This window comes from Podarcis raffonei, chromosome 8, assembly GCF_027172205.1.
Source record: "Podarcis raffonei isolate rPodRaf1 chromosome 8, rPodRaf1.pri, whole genome shotgun sequence".
Taxonomy (NCBI): domain Eukaryota; kingdom Metazoa; phylum Chordata; class Lepidosauria; order Squamata; family Lacertidae; genus Podarcis; species Podarcis raffonei.
In genome coordinates, this window is record NC_070609.1 from 10,548,384 (window position 1) to 10,570,886 (window position 22,503).

At 49.7% G+C, this 22,503-nt stretch overlaps 1 protein-coding gene across 1 annotated transcript in view; it reads left to right on the forward strand.

Annotated features, from left to right (window-relative positions):
* LOC128419033 (hemicentin-1-like) overlaps window positions 1-22,202 on the forward strand; it is a 56,734-nt gene extending 34,532 nt beyond the window's left edge. The window contains exons 21-28 of the mRNA XM_053399277.1: window positions 472-744; window positions 922-1,176; window positions 11,120-11,392; window positions 12,260-12,526; window positions 15,643-15,766; window positions 17,296-17,348; window positions 19,391-19,422; window positions 21,066-22,202. Coding sequence (XP_053255252.1) covers window positions 472-744; window positions 922-1,176; window positions 11,120-11,392; window positions 12,260-12,526; window positions 15,643-15,766; window positions 17,296-17,348; window positions 19,391-19,422; window positions 21,066-21,188 — 1,400 coding nt within the window. The 3' untranslated portion in view covers window positions 21,189-22,202. The remainder of the gene's footprint in view (window positions 1-471; window positions 745-921; window positions 1,177-11,119; window positions 11,393-12,259; window positions 12,527-15,642; window positions 15,767-17,295; window positions 17,349-19,390; window positions 19,423-21,065) is intronic.
* The last annotated feature ends 301 nt before the right edge of the window (window positions 22,203-22,503 follow it).

The window sequence follows — 22,503 nt, forward strand, 5'->3', positions numbered from 1 at the left end:
ACTTCTTGTATGTTTTCTGTTCATCTTATTCCCAGGACTCCGTCCTCTCTAGGATGCATCTCCTGAAACGGGATAAGAATCTTGATGCAACGGCTTACTGCTTCCCTTCGAAGCAATGGTGCTCACAGCCACTTGCTTCACTGTCTCTCCCTCTGGTGCCTTTTTGCACTGACTGTAACTTCTATTTAGGACTGTCCACAAATAAAATAAAACAAAAATATCTCTTGTCCGTGGAAATTGTCCATCTGTCCCCAATCAGGGCCTTGTTCATCACCTGTCACCTTTGAGGTCCTTCTTGTTCTTCTGTTGGTGAAAGCAGTCGCATGGCTTTTAAACTACGTTTCTGTCCTCCTTGGAAGATTTCAAGGGAAGAGGGAGTCCTTGCAGGCAGACCTGCAACACCCTTCCCTGCATCTGTTCACCATTTGTTCCTTGATAACCCTCTGCCTCCTCGTTATTCTTTCCTTACAGCGGAGGTTTCTGACGTTACCATTATGGGTCTGTCGGAAGCCATTGAGAACGAGTCGCTGATTCTGACTTGCACCTCTGTTGGCAGTGAAGTCTCTTACTATTGGTTCAGAGGGAATCAGAGCCTGGAGGATGGAGGGCATATATCTCTGAGTCATGATAACCAAAACCTCACAATAAACCTGGTCAGCCGGTCTGATGCAGGTTCCTACACCTGCCTTGGAGTCAACAGAATCAGCAATAACACCAGTACCCCCTTCGAACTGACAGTGTTCTGTAAGTGTGGCGCCAATTCTCAGTTCATCCCTTCTATCACCTCCTCCCAGCTTCCCTCTCCCCTGTATGTACCTCCTAAAAACTGAATGAGGAATATATCATTCTTCAGTCCCTTGAGCCACCTCTTTAGCCCTTCACCATGATGCCCAACTTGTGATTCTTCTCTGTTTGCTCCAGATGGGCCTGATGATCCTGTAATCAGCCCCAAAATCAATACTTACCGTACGGGATCCAGCCTCAACCTCAGCTGCAGTGCCGACTCCCACCCGCCGCCTCAGTACACTTGGATTTTTAAAGAGGGAATAATTGGGAACACCTCTGAGCTGTTGATCCTGAATCTGTCTCTCAACGACACTGGGGATTATACCTGCAGTGCTTTCAATGTTGAGACTAATCTCAGCAAAAGTGCAAGCCTCCTTGTTGAGGTGTATGGTAAGTATCTCTTCAGGGAACCCAGCTTGGTGTTTTCCGCTGTGGCACCAAACGCCACCAGTTTGTCTGCATTCTCTTTGGGGCAGCTCCCCGTGCTGCCCACTGTCTCCTCATCTGTCCTTTCCAACGTCTATATTCATCAAGACTTCCGTGAGTCTCTAAAGGAGAGATCATGCTGGCCTGTAGCTTGCAACTTCCTACGCTGGGTGTGGCTGTTACCCTGGATTATACTTTATTTACAAGAACTTCTGAAATATACTCAGAGTCGCAAGGTGATTTCATGCTCTTTATTCAGCTCATAGTGGTGAGGAGGAATGAATGAGAGTCCCCTCAAAGTATCTGCTTTATATACATTATTTACACAATGGGCTACACATGATTGGCTAATTCCGGAATTCTACTGTAAGCCAATCAGGTTGTGGATTCACTTCTATCTGGAGCATGATTGGGTAGTTCCTGCCAACCAATCATACTGCTGCATTGTTCTAGGACCAATCAGACTGCTGCATTCTGAATCCTATTGTTCTAGGACCAATCAGACTGCTGCCTTTTGGATCCTATTGTTCTAGGACCAATCAGACTGCTGCAGTTTGGATCCTATTCAACTCAGTACATAACACCCCTCCCCTCTAAGTTCCAGTCCTGCCCGGGAGGTCGCATTCATAGTCCTCGAGGTACGCTGGCGGCCTACGTGTGCGTTGCGGCCTGGGGTGTTCCCTGGTCCGGGGTTCAGGTTCTGGCTCGTGTTCCAAGGATGCTGGCTGTGATGGGGCTATTTGGTCTGGCGCAACCGGCTCGCTCAGTCGTGGTTCTGGTTCCGGTGTCCTTTCGGCCTCGCAGGTCCTCTCTGTATTTACTGATTCTGCCTCTCCTGCTGGCCCCTCGTGCTCTATGGGCCTCACTGCCCCTCTGTTCCCTTGGGACTCCTCTGACCTTTCCTCCTCCTGGTTTTCTCCCGGGAATCGTCGCCGTATCTGGTCGCAGTGGCGGCGCCAGCATTGCCCCCCATCTGTTAGCACCTCATACGACACGGGGCCAGTGACCCTGGTGACTGTGGCGGGTACCCATGCTGGGCCTGCCCCAAAATTCTTTGCGTACACTGGGTCCTGGGCCTCGAAGGTCCGGGGGTTCCTGCCTTCCCCCACCACTACCTCATCCTGAGCTCTATCGGGGTGAAGGCGGTCCAATCTGATTGCAAGGCGCCGACCCATTAGTAGTTCAGCGGGGCTCCGGCCAGTCGTTGAGCTGGGGGTGCTGTGCTGTGCTAGAAGGAATGTGGCAAGGCGGTACTCCCAATCCCCTTGCGTCATGCGGCGAAGGGTGTCCTTGGTGGTCCGCACCATGCGTTCTGCTTGGCCATTGGTGGCAGGATGGAATGGCGCCGAACGGATGTGGCGGATGGCGTTCTGCGCTGTGAAGGTTTGGAATTCTCCTGACGTAAATGCAGTCCCGTTGTCTGAGACGAGAGTGTCAGGGAGCCCGTGGGTTGCAAACAGCCTGCGTAGTACCCGGATGGCTGCGGACGTAGAAGTGGACGGTACCAGTGCGACTTCCAGCCATTTGGTGTAGGAGTCCACCACTATGAAGAATGTTTTCCCCTGAAAGGGGCCAGCGAAGTCCACATGCAGGCGTGACCATGGTGCTCGGGCGGACTCCCAGGACTGGACTGGGGCCCTTGGGGGATCTGGGCGGGATTCTTGGCAGGCCTGGCAGTGTTTGACCCAGGCCTCTATCTCTCCGTCGATCCCCGGCCACCACACATAACTCCTGGCAAGGGCCTTCATTCTTACTACCCCTGGGTGTGTCTCGTGTAGGGCTGTGAGGACCCTTTTGCGGAGGGGCTGGGGAACAACGACCCTGCTTCCCCATAACAGGCACCCCTTGTGGGCCGACAGTTCATGTTTGCGGGTTGTGTAGCCGGCGAATTCTGGCCCGGGGCTGCTGCTGGGCCATCCCCTCCACACCCAGTCCAGGACCCGGGAGATGACCCTATCTTTCTTGGAATGGTGTGCAACTTCTTGTGCCTGAATGGGGCGGTCGGGAAGCAGCTCCAGGCTCATAACCTCTTGTGCAGGTGCTGGGTCGGGGCCTGTTTCCGGTAGTGGTAGCCTGCTGAGGGCATCCGCATGGCCCATCGCCTTTCCCGGACGGTGAATCAGTGCATACTGGTAGCTGGCAAGGAAAATTGACCACCTGAGGACGCGAGGAGACAGCACTTGGGGGGTCTGCTTTTCAGGGGCAAATAAGCCAAGCAACGGCTTGTGGTCAGTCACCACAGTGAAGGGCCGCCCGTACAAGAAATCATGGAATTTTTTTACTCCCTTCACAATTGCCAGACCCTCCTTGTCGATTTGCGAGTAGTTCCGCTCGGTTGCGTTGAGTGTCTGGGAAAAGTATGCCACCGGTACCTCTCTTCCATCCGGGAGTTGGTGTCCCAGGACAGCGCCAATTCCATAGGGTGAGGCATCGCATGCTAGCACCACCGGCAGCCTCTCGTCGAAGTGTGCCAAGACCGAGTTTGAGACAAGCAAGTCCTTGACTGCCTGGAATGCGGCCTCCTGGCGCTGGCCCCACACCCAAGGGGCCCGCTTGTCCAGGAGTCTGTGTAGGGGCTCTGCTACCGCCGCCTTGTGGGGAAGGAAGGAATGGTAAAAGTTCAATAGTCCCAAGAAGGCCTGAAGTTCAGTCTTGTTCTTGGGCGCTGGGGCATCACAAATGGCCCGTACCTTGTCCCCAGTCGGGTGGACCCCTTCTGCGTCCACCATAAATCCCAGAAAGTCCACCTGAGGCACTCCTAGTAGACATTTTTCCCGCTTCACCTTGAGACCCGCCGTCTGGAAACGGTGCAGAACGGTGCGGAGGCGGTCCTCAAACTCCTTTGGTGTGGGCCCGGCAATCAACACATCATCGAAGAAGGGGGTGACGCCAGGAATCCCTTTAAGTAGAGAGTCCATTAGATTCTGGAATATGCCTGGTGCCACGCTGACACCGAATTGCAGCCGCTTTACCCTGAATGCTCCTCTGTGCGTCACAATCGTCTGTGCCTCTGCTGTGGCCTCATCTACTGGCAGCTGTTGATATGCTTGGGCCAAGTCCAGCTTGCCAAAAATTTTCGACCCAGCCAGGGTGGCAAGAACATGGCTGACCACTGGCACTGGGTATGCATGGGCCGTGAGGGCCTTGTTTATGGTACATTTGTAGTCTGCGCAGATGCGGACTGAACCATTAGGCTTGACGGGCGTGACGATTGGGGTTTCCCAGGGGGCATTAGGCACCGGCTCCAGCACTCCTTGCTCCACGAGCCGGTCCAATTCCTCGTCTATACGGGGTTTCAGGGCGAACGGGACCCGGCGGGCCTTGAGCCTGACTGGTCGTACTGCGGGGTCAAGCTGTAGAGCAATGGGGGGGCCCGTATACTGTCCCAATTTCCCATCGAAAACCCCCGGAAATTCCTTGCATATGGCGTCCACGTCCTCTTGTAAGCTAGTGTGGTTCACCCCGGTGACGGCTAGCCCCAGTGGTCCAAACCATGCCAATCCCAGTAAGCTAATGTAGGGGCCCTTGACCACAAGCAAGTCCAGTTGCCGCGTCCGCCCTCGGTATTGCACCCTGAAGGTCCCCACCCCCATTGTGGGGACCTTACGTTTTTGGAAGTCCCGGAGGGTGAATGGGGCCGGCCTGAGTTTGGGACCCCCAGTAGGACACAGTTTCCTTAAGGTCCTTGCCGAGATTATGGATAGAGTTGAACCCGTGTCAAGCTCCATGCGGCATGGGGCCCCCTCTATCTGTACGTCAACATAAATTTTCTCTACGTTGGGGTGGGGCAACTGGTATACCTGGAAGTCCGTGAGCTCTGTCGAGTTGCCTTGGTGCGTTGGGCCCCGGGACCTGGGGCTCTTGGATTGGTCATCTGATGCCTGGCGTCGGGTGGGCCGAGCCCGACACACCCGGGCGATGTGTCCCAATTTTCTGCACTGCCTGCACTCTGCGTTGCGGAAACGGCAGGTCCTCCTCTCGTGACTTTCTCCACAGCTTGCGCAGCTCCCTCCTTCTCGTCGAGGCAGCTGTGGTATGTGGGCTGCTTGAGTGCGCTGCTGTACTCGGTGCACCTCCTCCCTGTCGGATCCTGAGTCGTCGGTGAGGTCTTCGTGGTGGACCCTCGGTTGGGACAGCTGGCTCGGCCGTGCCTCTTGCGTCGACCTCTCGGCAGCTTCCGTTGCCAGGGCCTCCTCCAGAGCGACCTGGAACGTTAGGTCCTTCTTAGCGTAGAGGCATCGTTGCAGCTTCTCATCCTTCAGGCCACCGACGAGGCGGTCACGAAGCATGTTCTCCAGCTCTGAGAAGTTGCAGAACCGGGCGGCTTGGCGGAGAGAGGTCACAAACCCAGTTATGGTTTCCCCAGGGGCTTGCCGCTTTGCGTAGAAGGCATTTCGACGAGCCACCACTGAGGGCTGCGGCGAAAAGTGCCCCTTCAGCTGTTCCATTATTGTTTTGTATGGAACAGTAGCGACGTCTTCAGGCGCAAGGAGAGCCCGGGCGATTTCAAACGTCTCCTCTCCGCAGACGCTGAAGAATATCGCCCTCTTCTTGGCGTCTTCTTCGTCGGTGACCCCTTTGGCTTCTAGGAGGAAGGTGAAACGGGAGGCGTACGCTTCCCAGTCTCCCGATGCTGGGTTGAACGGCGAGAAGCTGTTGTCGGTTGCCATTCTGAGTTCCTTGTGTCCCGGAGCTGAAGCCTGGATACACGGTGCGAGGCAGCGGTGCGGCAGGTGGCGGTGCTGCGGTGCTGTGTGTGGCAGTCAGCTCAGCGGGATCCCACCTTCGTCGCCAGTGAAATATACTCAGAGTCGCAAGGTGATTTCATGCTCTTTATTCAGCTCATAGTGGTGAGGAGGAATGAATGAGAGTCCCCTCAAAGTATCTGCTTTATATACATTATTTACACAATGGGCTACACATGATTGGCTAATTCCGGAATTCTACTGTAAGCCAATCAGGTTGTGGATTCACTTCTATCTGGAGCATGATTGGGTAGTTCCTGCCAACCAATCATACTGCTGCATTGTTCTAGGACCAATCAGACTGCTGCATTCTGAATCCTATTGTTCTAGGACCAATCAGACTGCTGCCTTTTGGATCCTATTGTTCTAGGACCAATCAGACTGCTGCAGTTTGGATCCTATTCAACTCAGTACATAACAACTTCCTTTATTTTCTACTCATTTTGCCTGATGCCTGCAGCGAATGGTCAGACAATCCCAAAAATGGAGCGTTAAATAATGACAAGAATAATGACTGGTAGTAGGGTGTCGCCGCCGCCGTTTTAATAACATACATAGCTAACTTGATAGTTGAAACATGCCACGTGGTCCTAACTTGATAACCCAGAGTACTAACTTGGGTATATTATATTCTGTCTACATCTGGGAACAGGGGGGCGTGGGGAGAGAGAGAATCCCATATAATGTTCCTTTGTGTACCATGCTTATTTAGATTAGGAGGTGAGGAAACTTTCTTCTGTGGAGCCTGAGTTGCTTTTCCTTAGGAGTAATCTGTTGGGACATAGGTGGGTTAAACCACAGAGCCTAGGGCTTGCCGATCAGAAGGTCGGCAGTTCGAATCCCCGTGATGGGGTGAGCTCCTGTTGCTCGGTCCCTGCTCCTGCCAACCTAGCAGTTCGAAAGCACATCAAAGTGCGGGAAGGTAAACGGCATTTCCGTGTGCTGCTCTGGTTTGCCAGAAGCAGCTTAGTCATGCTGGCCACATGACCTGTCTGCGGAGAAACGCCGGCTCCCTCGGCCAGTAAAGCAAGATGAGCGCCACAAACCCAGAGTCATCTGCGACTGAACCTAAAGGTCAGGGGTCCCTTTACCTTTACCATTAATCTGTTTGTAGCTGGGGCTGCTCTTTTCTTCCTCCCCACCCATCGGGCTTCAGGGGGAGGGACAGCTTGAGCTCAGAGGTCTGAACTGAGAGCTTTCAAAGCGCCCCCTTCCCTCCACACTTCTTCCATTAGCACGATCTCTATTGGCTCACCACCCACCCCTGTCCTGCCTCCTGCTCTTCCTCTAGGCACACATCCACAAAATTTGGCCGAGGGCCACTTGTCTCCCACCCCAGATCTTTAGCATGTAAGTTTCTTATGCAACATAGACCGCGCTGGAAGGTTAATGAGATTCTGTTAGCATAGCTTAGTGATGGGACTCTCACTTTGCATTGTGCATTGGAATGATCTGCGTTATCCAAACTTCTAGGCCAAGGGTTCCCAAACTGTGGACTGTGGACCACCCATGGTCCACTGCACGCTTCATTCAGGTGTTCTGCAGCGTGTTTATGGAAAAACACCATTTGAATTCTATGTTAGTGGCCCCCTCCATTGACCACTTTGAAAATTGCTGAGGGTCTTAGTGTGGACTCCAAAGCTTTCTCCACTTCTTCTGTGGAGCCTGAGTTGCTTTTCCTTAGGAGTAATCTGTTGGGACATGGGTGGGTTAAACCACAGAGCCTAGGGCTTGCCGATCAGAAGGTCAGCGGTTCGAACTGAACTGGGAAAGAGTCGCTCTGCAGCATGTGGAGTGGTTGCCATCAGCCGCAGCTTAGCCTGGTCTCTGTGCAGATCTTGGACCCCAAATATGAATGAGGTTTGTGCTGAGATTCTGGCAGTTTCGGGTTGGGAGGGAAGAAGCATAATAGCATGGAGTACCAGAATAGTAACAGGAAGCAAACGGATCTGAAAAAGATCCAAGCCCTTGAGAAGACCGGCTCAGTGACTAAGCTAGGTTTAATTCTTTGTTTGTTTGCTGGCAGATCATATGCAACTGTTGCCTTGCCCTTTGGGCAGTGCCAACTTGACAGTTTTAAACCAGTGTGACTTTATCCTTCTCTGCGCCTTCCAAGGATGCATTCAGTGCATAGGAGTTACGAATTCACAAATTTTTCATGGTTTTGCATGAACCCTACACAAATACGCAACCATTGTATTTGAGATTTCATCTTCTTGGAAATGGCAACCATGATTATCCCCAGTTGGGGGTTCTCCTGTAAAGAGTAACCGTGATCCCTGCAAGTGCCAGGTTGCAAAGCTTTTAAAACAGTTTCTATCCCTTACTACTGCAACAGTATGTCTGGGAGTGTTTGGTAGATAGTTGCTGAAATTTCAGAAGCCAGGGAGGTCACTAAAAGAATGGTTGCCAATGCCTGGGGTTTGTCCTTACACAGGAAAACATGAACCAAGAGATTATGCAGACCAATACAAATGAAAAACTAAATTGTGCAAATCTGCGAAATAAGTTGAACCTGCGTAATTTATTTTATGTCACAGAATTCAGGTTTTTTTGGAGCAGAATTGGGATTCCCTAGGTAGGTGTAGATTTGTTTGTTTGTTTTTAAAACATGGAGTACACACAGCCCTGATTCTCAGGTAACTAATTTATGCAAAGTGATTGTGCGAAAGCCTCCTGTTAAGTTTCGGTTGGTTACTAGGTTAATGTGTCTCAGCTCTGCTCAGGTTCAGAGAGTCCTGTATCAAGGTCTGCTTCCAACCCCCACCATCCATTGGGTGTTGAAGTTGTTGCTGGCTGTTTCCCTTGGTCGCATTGTCACGTGCCACCCAGAACTGTGAACTGTCATCAGCTCCATTGCTGCTTCCTGGCAGATGAGCTAGGCAAAAGCCTGCTCTTTCACATCTGTTTGCTCTGTAGAATTTGCAAATCACTTCTTTGTGCTGTCTCATTCCACTTTTTCACTTGTACCGGTAATTTACCCTCATCTATCCAGCATCCATTGTCTATGAAAATGTGACATTCCAGGTGTGTTTGTGTCCTCCAGGTTCTTTCCGCACGTTGCATCTCAAACGCCTTTCTTTAATCTTGGTTTCAGCATTTCCTTATTATGCCAATAAAGCTCAACCCTTGAACTGAGATACAGCTTAGTGCTTTGTTTATCACCCTGGGGGATATCCTGGCTGACTGAATCACCTCCCTCAGTGATAACAACTCTGTGTAGTGCATCTGGGGTCTGTTCCTCATCTCTCTTATTCTCCCACCACCACCACCCTTCCACCCCACCTTTGTCTCATGCGCTGCCCTCGTCATTATAAACATACCTGCCTTTCAAACCTGTTTACTCCTTGTGGTTCCCAGGGACTGTATCCTTGGAATTCTCTGAAAGGGTTCCGAAGGAATTCTTCTCGTTATCCTCCTAAAATTCAGTTCCCATTGCTCCTTGCTGGCGTCGCTTTGCTTCCTTTTAATTAATTGAATTCATTCCCAAATCCAAGAAAACCAATTAAACGAGCACCCACACGTGTGATTTAATACAAAAATCAAAAGCATGTCTCTAAATCTGTTAAATCCTGCTGCACTACCAGAGGCATCCCAGGGGACCTTGAGCCATGGGGTATTTTACATCTGTTCGTTTCCTCCTCCACTCCTTTTTTTTAAAAAAACTGTTTTAACTATTTATTTTACTTTGCTTATAGGACGGCTGAATGCATTATGAAGTGCAGTCGTGGTGAGGAAACCCCAGCCTCTCAACATCTTAATTTCCCAGAGGCATCTCTACATATAAATGAACATATGCAGATTGCATGCAAATACGTGTCAGGGACCTGCACCCCTGTCCATTCAGTTCCCTAGCAGTGACCCCCCCCCCACACACACACACACTATCCAATAAACATCTTGTCCTTCCTCCTAGTGGTTAGGGGGACTCCTCAATAGGTGCCTCTGCAGCTTCTTTGGTGACTCGCCTCCTGCTTTCTTCAAGCAAGCAATGAGAGGAGCAGGCTCACCCTGTCACCGTCTTCCCCAATGCAGGTGACCTCCAGATATTCTGAATTACAGCCCCCATCAGCTCCTGCTAACCCATCAGTGCTGGCTGGAGCTGATGGTACTTGTAATCCCAAACATCTGGAAGGGCACCAGGTTGGGTTAGAGTGCCTTGTCTTCTCTCTCACTCACTCTCTGAGAGGTGGTGCCGATTTGGCCCAGGAGAAGAGACAAGCTAATGGTCAATGGGCAGGTTAAATGGTGCCTGTTCAGGAAGAGGGCCCAACTAAGAGCATCTTGCCCCAGGACCCTCGGGAACCTCGAAGCATCGCTGCGTGTGGTGCAGTTGCCCAGGATGTTCTTCCTCGTGGAAGAACCCTGGGAAAGCTTTCCTGCTTGTTCCTGCAAATTGCATAAACTTCCCCGACACTTCATTAAAGCACTTAGCTGCACACTCCCCATATTAACATTCCCTTTACAAAAACCCCACAACACCCTATTATGTGACGCCATCAGCAACTGGTGTCCAACTACTTTTAAATGGGCAAGGGACGGACACCCGAGATTGAGCACTAATAGGGCTTAAAAGTGACCAGACAACATATAGGTTGTAAAAAAAAAAAAATCTAATCACCTTGTTTTTGTAAAAAGTCTGGGTTATAGCAATCGCTGGCGCCACTTAATTGTTCATTTCAAAGCATGAGGTCAGTCACTGTCTCAACTACTCTCATTTCAAAATTTCATTAAATCACAGTTTGCAAATTCCATGTAAATTGCTGCTAAGAAGAGGCCTTTGGAGAGCAGCTGCAGGAAGCTTCTAGCTCATTTGCTTCCTTCTTGAGATGTCTTGCCTGGAAATGCTGCCAAAATGTATCTCCTCCAACACACACACACCCTTTCTGTGTGTTCTCTATAATGCAACAGAGACAACGGTGCCCAAAACAACCCACGGCCCTAGCCATTCAGTACGTAATTCCTTGAATACTTTCGTATAGCAATCTCGAGCTATGCTTTCAAAAGAAGCAGGATTCTCCTTTAAAAGTGACAGGATTTCTGACACACTCCAGAGACAAAGTGCTGCACTTTCCCTAATAACCACACTTGAAGAGACCCTGCCCAGATTTAGGGGCCATGAGGACCCACAAAACATGACCCTCTTTCTGTTTTGTGTGCAGAAACCCTCTCCAATCCAGTCCTGTGGCCTGCAGAAGCCATAGTGGCAGAGAACGCAAACGTCTCCTTGCAGTGTAACACCTCCAACAGCCTCGATGTCAACGTCACCTGGTTCAAGGGCAGTAACCCTGTCCCAGATAAGGCTGTGCTTTTCGACAGGAACCGAACCCTCACTCTAACTGCCGTCTCCAAAGATGAGGAAGGGATGTATACATGTAAAGCTACCAACCCTGTCAGCAATGCCACAAGCAACCCCAGTAAGATTAGCTTGGCATGTAAGTAACCCTGGTTTGAAAATGCTTGGTGGCTCCTTTCTCCTTGCCGTTGCTGCATGCATTTGGCAGGGAGGGCATCTGTGAGTCCTAATGGGGATTTCCTCTCTCCCTTGATCTCCCCACCCCTGATCTTTCTGAAATAAGGGGTGCTGGCGCTCGAAGCATACTTGGAGGCTAGGAGCCTCCATTCCCTAACCCTGATGTGTGGAGGTAGCTCGTGGGGAGGCGGGAAAAGTACTCTGCAAATGCTGGCAGATGCTGTCTCCTTTATTAATAAAGGCCTGCCTTCTAAAGCTAAGCCATTGAAAATGCCTTCAGAGAGCTGAACCCCAGTGAACACTTTCTCATATTAAGCCCTATAGCGGGTTGGCCAGCTCTCTTGCTGCCTTTTGGGGTGGTGCACACACACGGAGGCAGGTGTGTGTACGGACGTGGGTGGCGCTGTGGGTTAAACCACAGAGCCTAGGACTTGCCGATCAGAAGGTCAGCAGTTCAAATCCCCGCGACGGGGTGAGCTCCTGTTGCTCGGTCCCTGCTCCTGCCAACCTAGCAGTTCGAAAGCACCTCAAAGTGCAAGTAGATAAATAGGTACCGCTCCAGCGGGAAGGTAAACGGGGTTTCCATGCGCTGCTCTGGTTCGCCAGAAGCAGCTTAGTCATGCTGGCCACTTGACGCGGAAGCTGTACGCTGGCTCCCTTGGCCAATAAAGCAAGATGAGCGCCGCAACCCCTGAGTCGGTCACAACTGGACCTAATAGTCAGGGTTCCCTTTACCTTTACCTTTACACACAGGGGGGCAGGACGACACAAACGCACCTCGCCCCTGTTTCCACCCCTTGGTCCTGATTCTACTTGCTTTCCTTTCTAGATGGGCCAAATAACGTTAAGCTGAACCAAACAGGAACCGTAACTCTAAAACTAGGTTCCCGTTTGGCTCTGCTGTGTACTGCAGAGTCCCTACCCGAAGCCCAGTTTCGGTGGTTTTTCAATCATACTAATATGAATGTGACGGCGAACACCTTCAACACAGACTTAACAGCCTGGGAAGATGGAGGCAATTACACCTGCCAGGCTTACAACAGCGTCATTGAGAAGCTGGCCTCAGCATCTGTCAATGTGAAATTGACAACGCAGGGTGAGTCCCTTGACAAGCCCACATTTGCCTCTTGTCCCACCAGCATTTTGAATGTCCCACAGTCTCCCCCTGGACCTGATTATTTGGAAATGTGGCCAATCCAAGTGGAATTAACAGAGGAGGACGCAACTGACTTTTTTGCGGGCAGAAAAGGGTGGTATCTAAAGTCAACTGCACCAAGATCTCATTGAAACCAGTTGAGTGAGTTCATCCTGACAACTCCCCGTGATCTCAGTGGAACTAGGTGGAACTGGATCCAACCCAAAGGTCTTGTTTAGGTTTTCCCTTGCTCCTGCGCCTTTCATTATTTAAAAAAACATATACCCTGCCTTTCTAGGCGAGATGGCCACGCAGGACTATTAACAGTGTCACAAAATAAAACACGACAAGCAAGATAAGATATAATCAAACAATAAACTGCGTTAAAAAAAATTAAACTTTAACTACAGCCTGAAAACGTAATAGCTTCGGTTTTCCCCACCCCGCATTGTTGCAGCTCTTTACTAGCAAAAGCTTCACCTGCTTGGTTTCTGGGTGTCCGACTGCAGTTTAAAGGCATAGATTACGCAGGGCTAGGGTTAAAAAACAGAAGAGGCAGACCTTGTTATCTATTCTTGCACCTGAATGCTAAGGAAAAACTTTGTGGCACATTTTCTGTCGTCTTTAGTATTAAAGCAATGAGGTGTTTTCTTTTGGAGGAGGAATGATGATCCGGAGATGTGTGGACATTGGTTTAGAAGCTGTTCAGAAGTACAAAAATGATACAGGTTGCCTAGGCATTGTAGAAGGGGTGCAGCAAGTGCAAGCCATGGGTTTTTTTATTCTTCTCATGGAGCTACCCATGTTGCTTTATACACCTGGTCTTCCCACATTCTAAATCCCATAGGGAGCTCACATGGGTAGAAAGGGCTGCCTGCTCCAGAAGTTCTCCCTCCACACAGGAGGAGCCACAGGTCATCCGGGATGGAGCCTCCACACACCCTTTGTATCTGTGTTGCCCCTGTGCATGTGATGTGTGAAGAGACCTACTGGTTTGCAAGGTACAGAGCTACTCTCTGTGCTGCAGCCTGAGAACCCCATTTCTTGTGGTGGTTCTGGTTTGCCGATTTGTTTGCTTAGCATCATCCATAGGCATGGCGTGAATTTGTTAATATTGACTCACTACCAACCCCCTGGTTACAGGAACAAATTTAGATGTTTGTTAATTTTCATCTTCGTTCTCGGCGTTTGAAAAGTCCAACAGCTTCCTCTTACATGCATCAGACCAAAATGCGACACAACCTCTCAGCTTAGAGCTGCAAATTTGCAGCAAATAAGAAATGGCCTTTAAGATGCAGAAAGATTGGAAACCTAAGTGTAATATAAGCAGCTGTATATTGCTTTCTATTAGATATTGTTATTTTTATTAAATCGTTTTTTTGTGATTGTGCTTTTAGCAATTGTAAGTTTTTAAACTGTATCTAATGTTGTATTTTAAATTGCTGTAATCCACCCTGGGACTGTAGGGTGAAGGACGGATTAATAATAATAATAATAATAATAATAATAGTCATAGAATAATATGAACCAGAAACAGATTCCCTTCTTCTCCTGTGAGTGTGCATCAGAGGGCTCCAAAATCATTTGACCGTAGTGTGTTTCACACGGAACGCTAAGCCAAAGTATGACTAAGTATTAATGAGCAAGCGTGTGGGTTGCTCAACACTAGAGTTGCCATATTTCAAAAGTTGTTGAGCTTTTTTTGGCAATGTCCAGGAAATTCCAAACATATGGCAACCCTACTCAACACTATCTAGAGCTAAGCCATGGTTTGTCGCAGCTCATGGTCCAAACCCAGGCTCGTGACTTGTCTTCCTCAAGCAAACCACAAGCTGTAAGCCAAGAGCAAACCTTGGCTACAGCCCATGGTTGGTTTGGAGTGAGACAAACCACCAGCCCAGGTACACACAAACCATGACTTAGCTCCTGGTAGGAGAGCAGCAGCCGGGCTAGGGAGGAGGTAGCCATCACCAACTTGAATAACCTCTGAGTAGATATGGTTAGGGACTGCACTGTTAGTTTTGGTTTACAAAGCCCTATAGAGCTTGGGATGAGGATATTTGCAGGACTTCCTCCTCCCAAGTAGGCTGCCCACGTCACTATGGCTTAAAGATGGGAACCCCCAACCATATCAGACCTTTATGAAGGTTACATTCGTAAGAGTCGAGAGGGCCTTTTCTGTTGTGGTCCCTACCGTGTGGATTGCTCACTCTCCCTATTAGGCCAGCCTGGCTGCTTTTGGCAGCCGTTAAAGATCTGTCTCTTTGCACTGGCCTTGCCTGACCTCTAGTACTTGGCTGATTTTTCTGGTTTTGTTGAATCCCATAAGGTTTCTGGGTTGTGAACCGTTTTGCTATTACGGCAAATGAAACGTGCTGTAGAATTTTTAAAAAATTAATCCTGAGGCCAGCGCTTGTGAGGAAAGGGGATATGAAGTGAAAGTTTGAGAAGCCTCGCTGCACCCATACCACATATAAACTTGGGGTAAAGTTGCCTCCTCTTTTTTCACTCCTGCCCCTTTGCTTTGTTAACAGTACTCAGACCATGCAGAAAACACGCTGGTGAAGTTTTCCCACCACCACTTACCTCCATGCCATTAAAAAGTTCACTGTCTGAATTTCTGTTTGTCAGAGTGACATTGAAGGCACAGGAGCTAGGGACGCTAAAATAAATCAACAGATGGCAACTTTGGATAGAGGTTCCATAAGACTGATTTAGTAAAGGGAAGGGGGCATTACGGTCATAGAGTTGGTTTTCTTTGCGGGGGGGGGGGGGGAGGGGAGGAAACTTCTGCATATCAACCTAAGCATGTTGTGCTTCCTTTTTCTGGTTATTTGGCTATAACTTTTGATAGAATACAGATAATTGAACAAACTCTGTTGCATTACACTCTTCATTAAATTATCTTTCCATTGATATATAATTTTATGGTCTTACTCCCCCCCCCCAAAAAAAATTGGTGTTATGAGACATCTCATCTCGGAAATACACTTTTCCCAAAAGGTTTCCATAATTTTGGCCACTAGTGTATACTGTACTTTCCAAAGTTCACGATTCCTCTTGTTCACCTCTTCCAGAATCAACTCCACCAGGTTCGGGTCTCAGTCCAGGACAAATTGTTGGAATTGTCATAGGTTGTGTGCTTGGAGTAGCACTCATTGGAGGTCTGGGCTATTTCCTGTTCACCAAGACTGCCTTGGGGTAAGTTTGCCATCCCGTTCATCTTGGATTGGGGTTCCCTATTTGCCATCTGAATTTACCATCTCCCCAGCTTCTCTAGGACCTTCCTGCTCTATTTACCTGGTTTGATTGGTCTCTCTGCTCACGCTTGGGGTTTGAGGCTGTCCTTTCCTGTCTCTCCAGCCTGGGTCGGAGCCCTGTCTTACACATCTCTTGGAAGAACCAAGTGTGTCCTGCTGTTTATGCCTCCCAGCCAAAGCACAGACACTAACCCGGGTTGCCAGATTCAAGATGGGACAGGGGAAGAAGCTTCTGCTTCCACTGTGACACTTGGAAAGAACTTGAATAAGTTGCAGGGGCTGAAATTTCCCGCTTCTGTATAGCCTGTCAAAAGACACAGAAGGCCTGCCCTCTGTTGAATCTGGTGACTCCAAAAGCACACACATTTTATTTATTGATTTATAAATCAATTTATTTATTATAACAAATATATGTATACTGCTGCAATATAACAAATATATCAAAGCGGTGTACAGCAATAAAAGCATAAAATCATACAGTGAAACCACTAAAAGCGTTTAAAAAGTTTAAAACACACATATGGAGCGAATGGGTAATTATGATTGGATGGACCCTTTTGTAAAAAGTGTTAAGTCTTAAGCATTGTTTATGACATGTTTAGGCAACAATATTAAGCATGGACCTGCCAAACTTTCAGCTATCAGCGACCCTGAAAAGTCAAATACATATGTAAGTGGGGAGATCGTAAGGGGTGGGGTAGGATGGTGATAGTGCCAAAATTTCAAAGATTGACGGTGTTCACGGGAGGAGAAAATTCGTCTCCTGAACTCACAACAGACGTATAAAGGTTGGGGGGCGTGTCTGAAAGACAGAGAGACTGGGGGGGTGGGGTCTTCAGATCATCTCCAATACTTGCCAATGAAGCCATAAGCAATGGAAGACAAAACAAGGCTGGCCCGTGCCTACTGGTTTTTGCTCGTAACCACATAGGGGTGTGCCCTAGCCCTATTCTCAGTTCACACAGGGAAACAGCAAGGCCCCCCCCAAGGCCTTGCCAGTGCCCTTTTATGACCAGTTGAGGACCCTTCAACTCTGTAGATGTTGTTGGACTACAACTTTCACCATCCCTGACTAGTGGCCCTGTTAGCTGGGAATCATGGGAGATGTAGTCCAGCAGCATCTGAAGGGCCGGAGGCTGCCCGTCAACTGAGTGCGCTGTTTAGAACGTGTGCCAGAATTCCCTGCAATTTACCGGGGTTTCCTTTGCTGGCACACGAGGGCTCCCTTTGCAAACAGGTCAATACGGGGAAGGTTCCGTCAGTGTAGAAAGTTTGGAAACCACCACTGGTGTGGCCAAGGGCAAGATAAAAATTGGATGGATGACTATGTGGCACAAAGAAAGCGAATGAGATTTATTATTTCACATGACTGGTCACTAGTATAGGACGAGGGGTAATGTGCTGGTTCTGTTGTTGGGGGAGAGACCCCCTGCTTGCTATAGGATCAAACAGTGTCTGCTGTTTACCTAGGAGGACGGAACAACACTCATCTAATGGAAACATACCCTCAGCTCCCGGCCGCAGTAAGTATCAGCCCAAGGGGCTGGGCCGGGGTCTGTGTGACGCATGTTGTGTGCTCTATGTTACTCTCCCCGGCCACCATCACCCCGTTTAGGCTGAGTTCACGAAGAAGGTAGATGGCCTTCCCGTGCACTTCTGTGCCAAAGCATGGGCAAGTAAGACCGCTCCATCCCCAACCCAGATGCATCATGGGAAACTCCTGCTTAATCCGTTTCATGGGAGCAGGGAGAAAGGACTTCACAGCTGCTCCAGCTCCCATTTCCAAGAGACTGGCTGGGGGAATCTCTTCCCTGACCCCTCCTGGGGAGGGGAAAGGAAGCTGCTGTTTTCTGTGGAGTGTGGGTATCTTCCTGTCCCCTGTTGCCCTCTCCGCCCACCCTACAAAAACCCTTCATTGTCTTTTGGGGATTCCTGCTGCGGCTCTGTAGCCAGCCTGGTGGTGGAAAAGCTCAAGAGAGGGGACTTGCAGGAGGTGATGGGGCTCGCCAGACTGGTCTCTCCAGAGAACGGCTATCTCTGCCCTCTGCACCGCCACCGTAATTTTCCTGGAATCAAGTCTATCCAAGACCGTTCTTTGCCTGCCTCTTTAATCATGCTTGGGCTTCGGTGCGAAGCAAGGAATGGAAGTGAAGAATTGAGGGGTGAGGGTGGAAGCAGGTGGCTCCCTTCCTCTACTCCCTACATTGGCCTTGGAGTGCTCAGGTGGACTCAGCACAGGTAGGAAGATGCAGCAGGTGGGGCTGGAGCAAGGGGGAAGGGTGTGAAATGGGGGAAAGACTGGAGTGAGGAGGGGAGGGTCTACACGCACACACACATCCCCACTCCTGTCCCACCTGTCCAGCTGATGGACTGTTACCTTGCTCACCTTTGGTCCCCACCCTGCATTCAGCTCTCACCTGGGGCTCCTAGAAGGTTTCAGCAGGTGACAGCACCCACACCCTGGAAACGGCTTCAACTGGCCGGCTAAACCAGGTGAGGGTAGCCAATGGATCTCACACCCTCAGTGAGCTAGGGACTTTCCCCTGCATGCGAAGACAGACTCTGGCAGATGGAGCAGACGATATCAAAAGCGGGTCCAATGGTCAAGAAGGCAGTTCCTGCACGTGCTGTTGAGGGAAGTGAGGGGCAGGTGGGGCTCATCCATCTGGGACAGGAGCCCATTTAGGAGAAGGAAAACTCTGATCCTAAACCTCTGCTGCCTTGTGGGATATCTTCTGGAGAAGAACAGACTCGGGAGTAAACCCTACACAAATCCAGAGTGGAGTCCCTAAAACAGTTGGCGTTGTACAACTCCTGCAGCCTCACTGGCACCAAATGACTTGCTCTGCTTTCCTTTGGACCACATCAGCGAGGCCAAGAGGGCGGACTTGTCATGTGGGCAGTGCAGAACCTCTAGGCACACTTGGATGCTGCTCACGCAGCGCTTTGACGTCACTCCCAGAGGCGCACTGTCTCTCAAGACAGACAGATGCCTAAACACATGTTGCTCATGTCCGCCATGTTGTAGGATTGCCAGTCTGGGCTCAGTGTAGGCTTCTGGGGTTTTAAGAGAGAATGTTTACCTGCTAGGCCTCCCCACCCCCAGTGGATATACCCAGTGTGCATACCCCAGTGTGCATACCCCAGTGTGCATACCCAGTGGACCTCTCCTTTCTATGCAGCCCTAAAAGTGGGGGGTAGCTAAGCTGTGCCCCCCGATCCTGTTGGATTCTCCCGTTGGGAGCCCAGCAATGTCTGGATGGCACATGGTCAAAGAGGTCAGCCCTAAAGGAATACGGCCCTTTAGGAGATTCCTGATACCAAGGGGGAAACCCTGGCCAGGCACCTTCATTGCTTACCACATTACTAATCCAGCTCACGCCATTTGTCCTGTCTGCTTCCGCTAATCCAGTGGGAGTCCCCGCCCCACTGTGGTCCAAGGGCAGAGGGTTGTGGGTTTTCAGTGTCTCCTGCTTGGCTCCCGTGGGCTTGTGTTCAGGCTCTGTCTGTTGTACCTGCCAGTTCCCTGATACTCTCTCTCTCTGTCCTGTCTCTGTCATTTCAGACCAGGGCGTCACTGACACCAAACCCACACCGGTAAGGACGGAATCATGATATTGAAGTCCGTATCATGATAATTGGTTTCATAATTTTTGACCTGGCAATATCTTGCAAATCATGATGTGTGTGTGTGTGTGTGTGTGTTTGTGTGTGTCTGTGTGTTATCCAAAAATCACAATGTGGGGGAAACCGTGAAGCCAGCCAATGCCTCAACATAGCTCCATCCTTATTTCAGACATTGTGATATATCGGTACATTGCGATGTTTAGCTGGTGATATATCACAGTGCTGAAAACCAGATATCGCCCAGCCCTAGAGGGTTCTGGGGGCTTCCTGAGCCCATTCCCAATCCTGACAAGGAAACAGCCCCAACTCTGACCTGCTTACAGCAGCTTCAGCAATGATCCAGGCATCAGGTTCTGGACTGAGAGGTGAGTGGACTTTGGTGCCCGTACAGCCCAACTACCCTGGGGATGTCTTGCTTGCTCCAGGGTAAGTGAGGTAAGTCTGTATAGTCTGCTGGTCAACGTAGAGTTTAATTTTACCACGCTTCTAGCACCTCCGAGGGAATTAGATGTGTCTCTCTCAGAGCAGGAGGAGAGGGCTCCCTAAAGGGGAACTAGGAGCTAGTTGCTAGGAGATTCATAAGCTTCTCTTTGGCCTCCACCTCACCTCTTTGGAACGGCCTCCCCCAGGAGGTGGTGGACTCTCCTTCCTTGGAGGTTTTTGAGCAGAGGTTGGATGGTCATCTGTCAAGGATGCTTTAGCTGACATTCCTGCATTACAGGACCCTTGAGGTCCCTTCCGATTCTATGATTCAGTGATTCCCTCATCACATGCAAGTAGAATCGCCACCTTTTAAGATGGACCTGCTCATGTGCAGTGGGTAGGGGGCTTGGGGCTCAGGTGGTGCTGGCTAAAGGCTTAGCCACACTTACCTTTTCCCTTCTCTTTCCAAGCACAGGTCCACGCTTTAAAACTCAGAGTCTGAGAGCTCCTTTTGCCCCAGAGCTTTCCCCACAAAATCTAACTATTTGAAGCTGAAGCGCAACAAATGGCCATTCAAGTTTTCTGTGGGTTGCCATTTGCTCCAATTCAGCTTTAAAGAGCAGGTTCTTGTTCAGAAAGCTATGGATCAAAAAAAAAAGGATGCTTGGACACAGAGCTTTAAAGTGTGGACCATTCCTGGAAAGCATGGAGGAAAAGTTAAGTGTGGATAAGGTGTAAGTGTTGGCCGGCAGAGGAGGAAGACCAGAGCAAAACAGCCAGAAGCAAAAACTAGACAACCTAGTAAGCTTAAAAGTAAACTTAATTGCACAGATGGTTAAATTCCAATGAAATGAAATGTGTTTCAAAATATCAAAATAAGAGTTTAGTTCTTGGCTGTTACCCTGGTACTTTTACACTCGCTGGCTGGATCACTGGAAGTTTGATGTTTCCTGAGTAACAGATTGATTATCGATTGCATGCTTTTCCTTATAACCTTGCAAGTGAAAAGGCCTGCGCCTCGTTGTGTGCTGCTGTTTGCTTTTCTTAATTCCAATGAAAGCTGGAGATTCGGGGAAGGGCCTTTCAAGATCCCAGGAGGGGCTGCTCCGCCCACAGGCCCACCTGTGGCAAGGGCCCTGCCTTCGAACCTTCCTTTGCTCCCTCTGACTCCTTCTGATGTTCTCTTGCAGGGTGAAGAGGACATACAATATTCAACACTAGCCTTCAAGGCCAACCACCCTCCTCAGCCACAGCCAGCGGCCGCCCGGCCTTTGGAAAGCAACATAATATACTCAGAAATCAAGAAGAAATGATCAGAGATGAATCTCCCCTAATGGGCTCACCAGTGCAAACATCCCCTATGACTCACCTCTGCTTCATTTGCCTGGATTTTATTTTGGTTGGGGGGGGGTTAAAAAACTGTTGCCTCTTCTGAAGATAAGACTATCAGTCCCTCCCTTACACACACACACACACACACACACACACACACACACACTCACTCACACACACACACACCACTCAAATGGTTCTCTACCAACCTGAGCTGAAAACAAAAAAAGCAGAAGTTTGTCTCCACGCCCTGCCACCTTCTGTAATTGAGGGTAGGGTTTGGAATGGAACCAAACCATTTGAAAGCAGGCCTTTCTTCCACCCACCCTGCCGTGGCTGGCATGCATGACAAGAGGGAGGCCGTTTCATCCTCGGATCTGTGTGGGGACAAACGAGAAACATTTTAGATACCTCTTTTCCCTTTCACTCTCTCTCTCTCTTCCCATCCTGCTATCGTTTCGCTTCCTGGCTGTGCCAAACCTCCCTTCTTTCTCCTGTCCCTCGGGTTGTGGTGTCGCTAGGCAGCGGTGTGGCTGCTGCTCCCTCAGGCCTACCCCAGACACCACAAGCCCTCCCTGAGGGAGAAGGATTCCAGGCACCGGCGAAGAAAGCGCTCGATATCCGGGAAAGTGTGCACTGGGAAACAGGCTGGTGTGGCAGCTGTGTCCAGGGCCAGCCTGGACTGGAGAGGACCTTTGCTCCTGATGCCTCCATCTGACTCCAGATGCTTCTGAGCTTATTCTTTTTTGAGGAGGCATAAAAACTTGCTTGGGGGTCAGGCCAGACCCGTGGACCCCTCTTACTGTCCAGAATGAACTGGCAACATCTCAACAAGACAGCAACACCCCTTGCCCTGCAGTCTGGCTTTTGGCTTCAGCTATTCTTTTGCTCATGTGAATTTGAAAGTGCTCTATGTGTGGATATGGAACTTGGGGTGACGTGTGGGTGGGAGGGGGGGATTTGTGCTGGCAAAGCCATAATTATTTCCCCTCTGCCTGGTAAGGCCACCAGTCATTATGCCTTCTCCACCACCTCCGCTCCATTTATCACGATTAACCCGCCAAATCCAGTCTATAATAGAAGGAGGAAGATGTTTTTGCAGAGCAGATTGGTTAAGCACATCAGGCTGCTATAGAACATGGGGTGAGTTGAGGCGTCTTGAATAGATTCCCTTCCATGTTTCTCCATCTACGTGGTGTCTAGAAATCGAAGAGAACTGTGCCAAATGTCTGGAGGCTTAGAGCACTGGATAGGGGTTAGGAAGCCACCAGTTGTGGAAGAGGAAGAGATCCAATG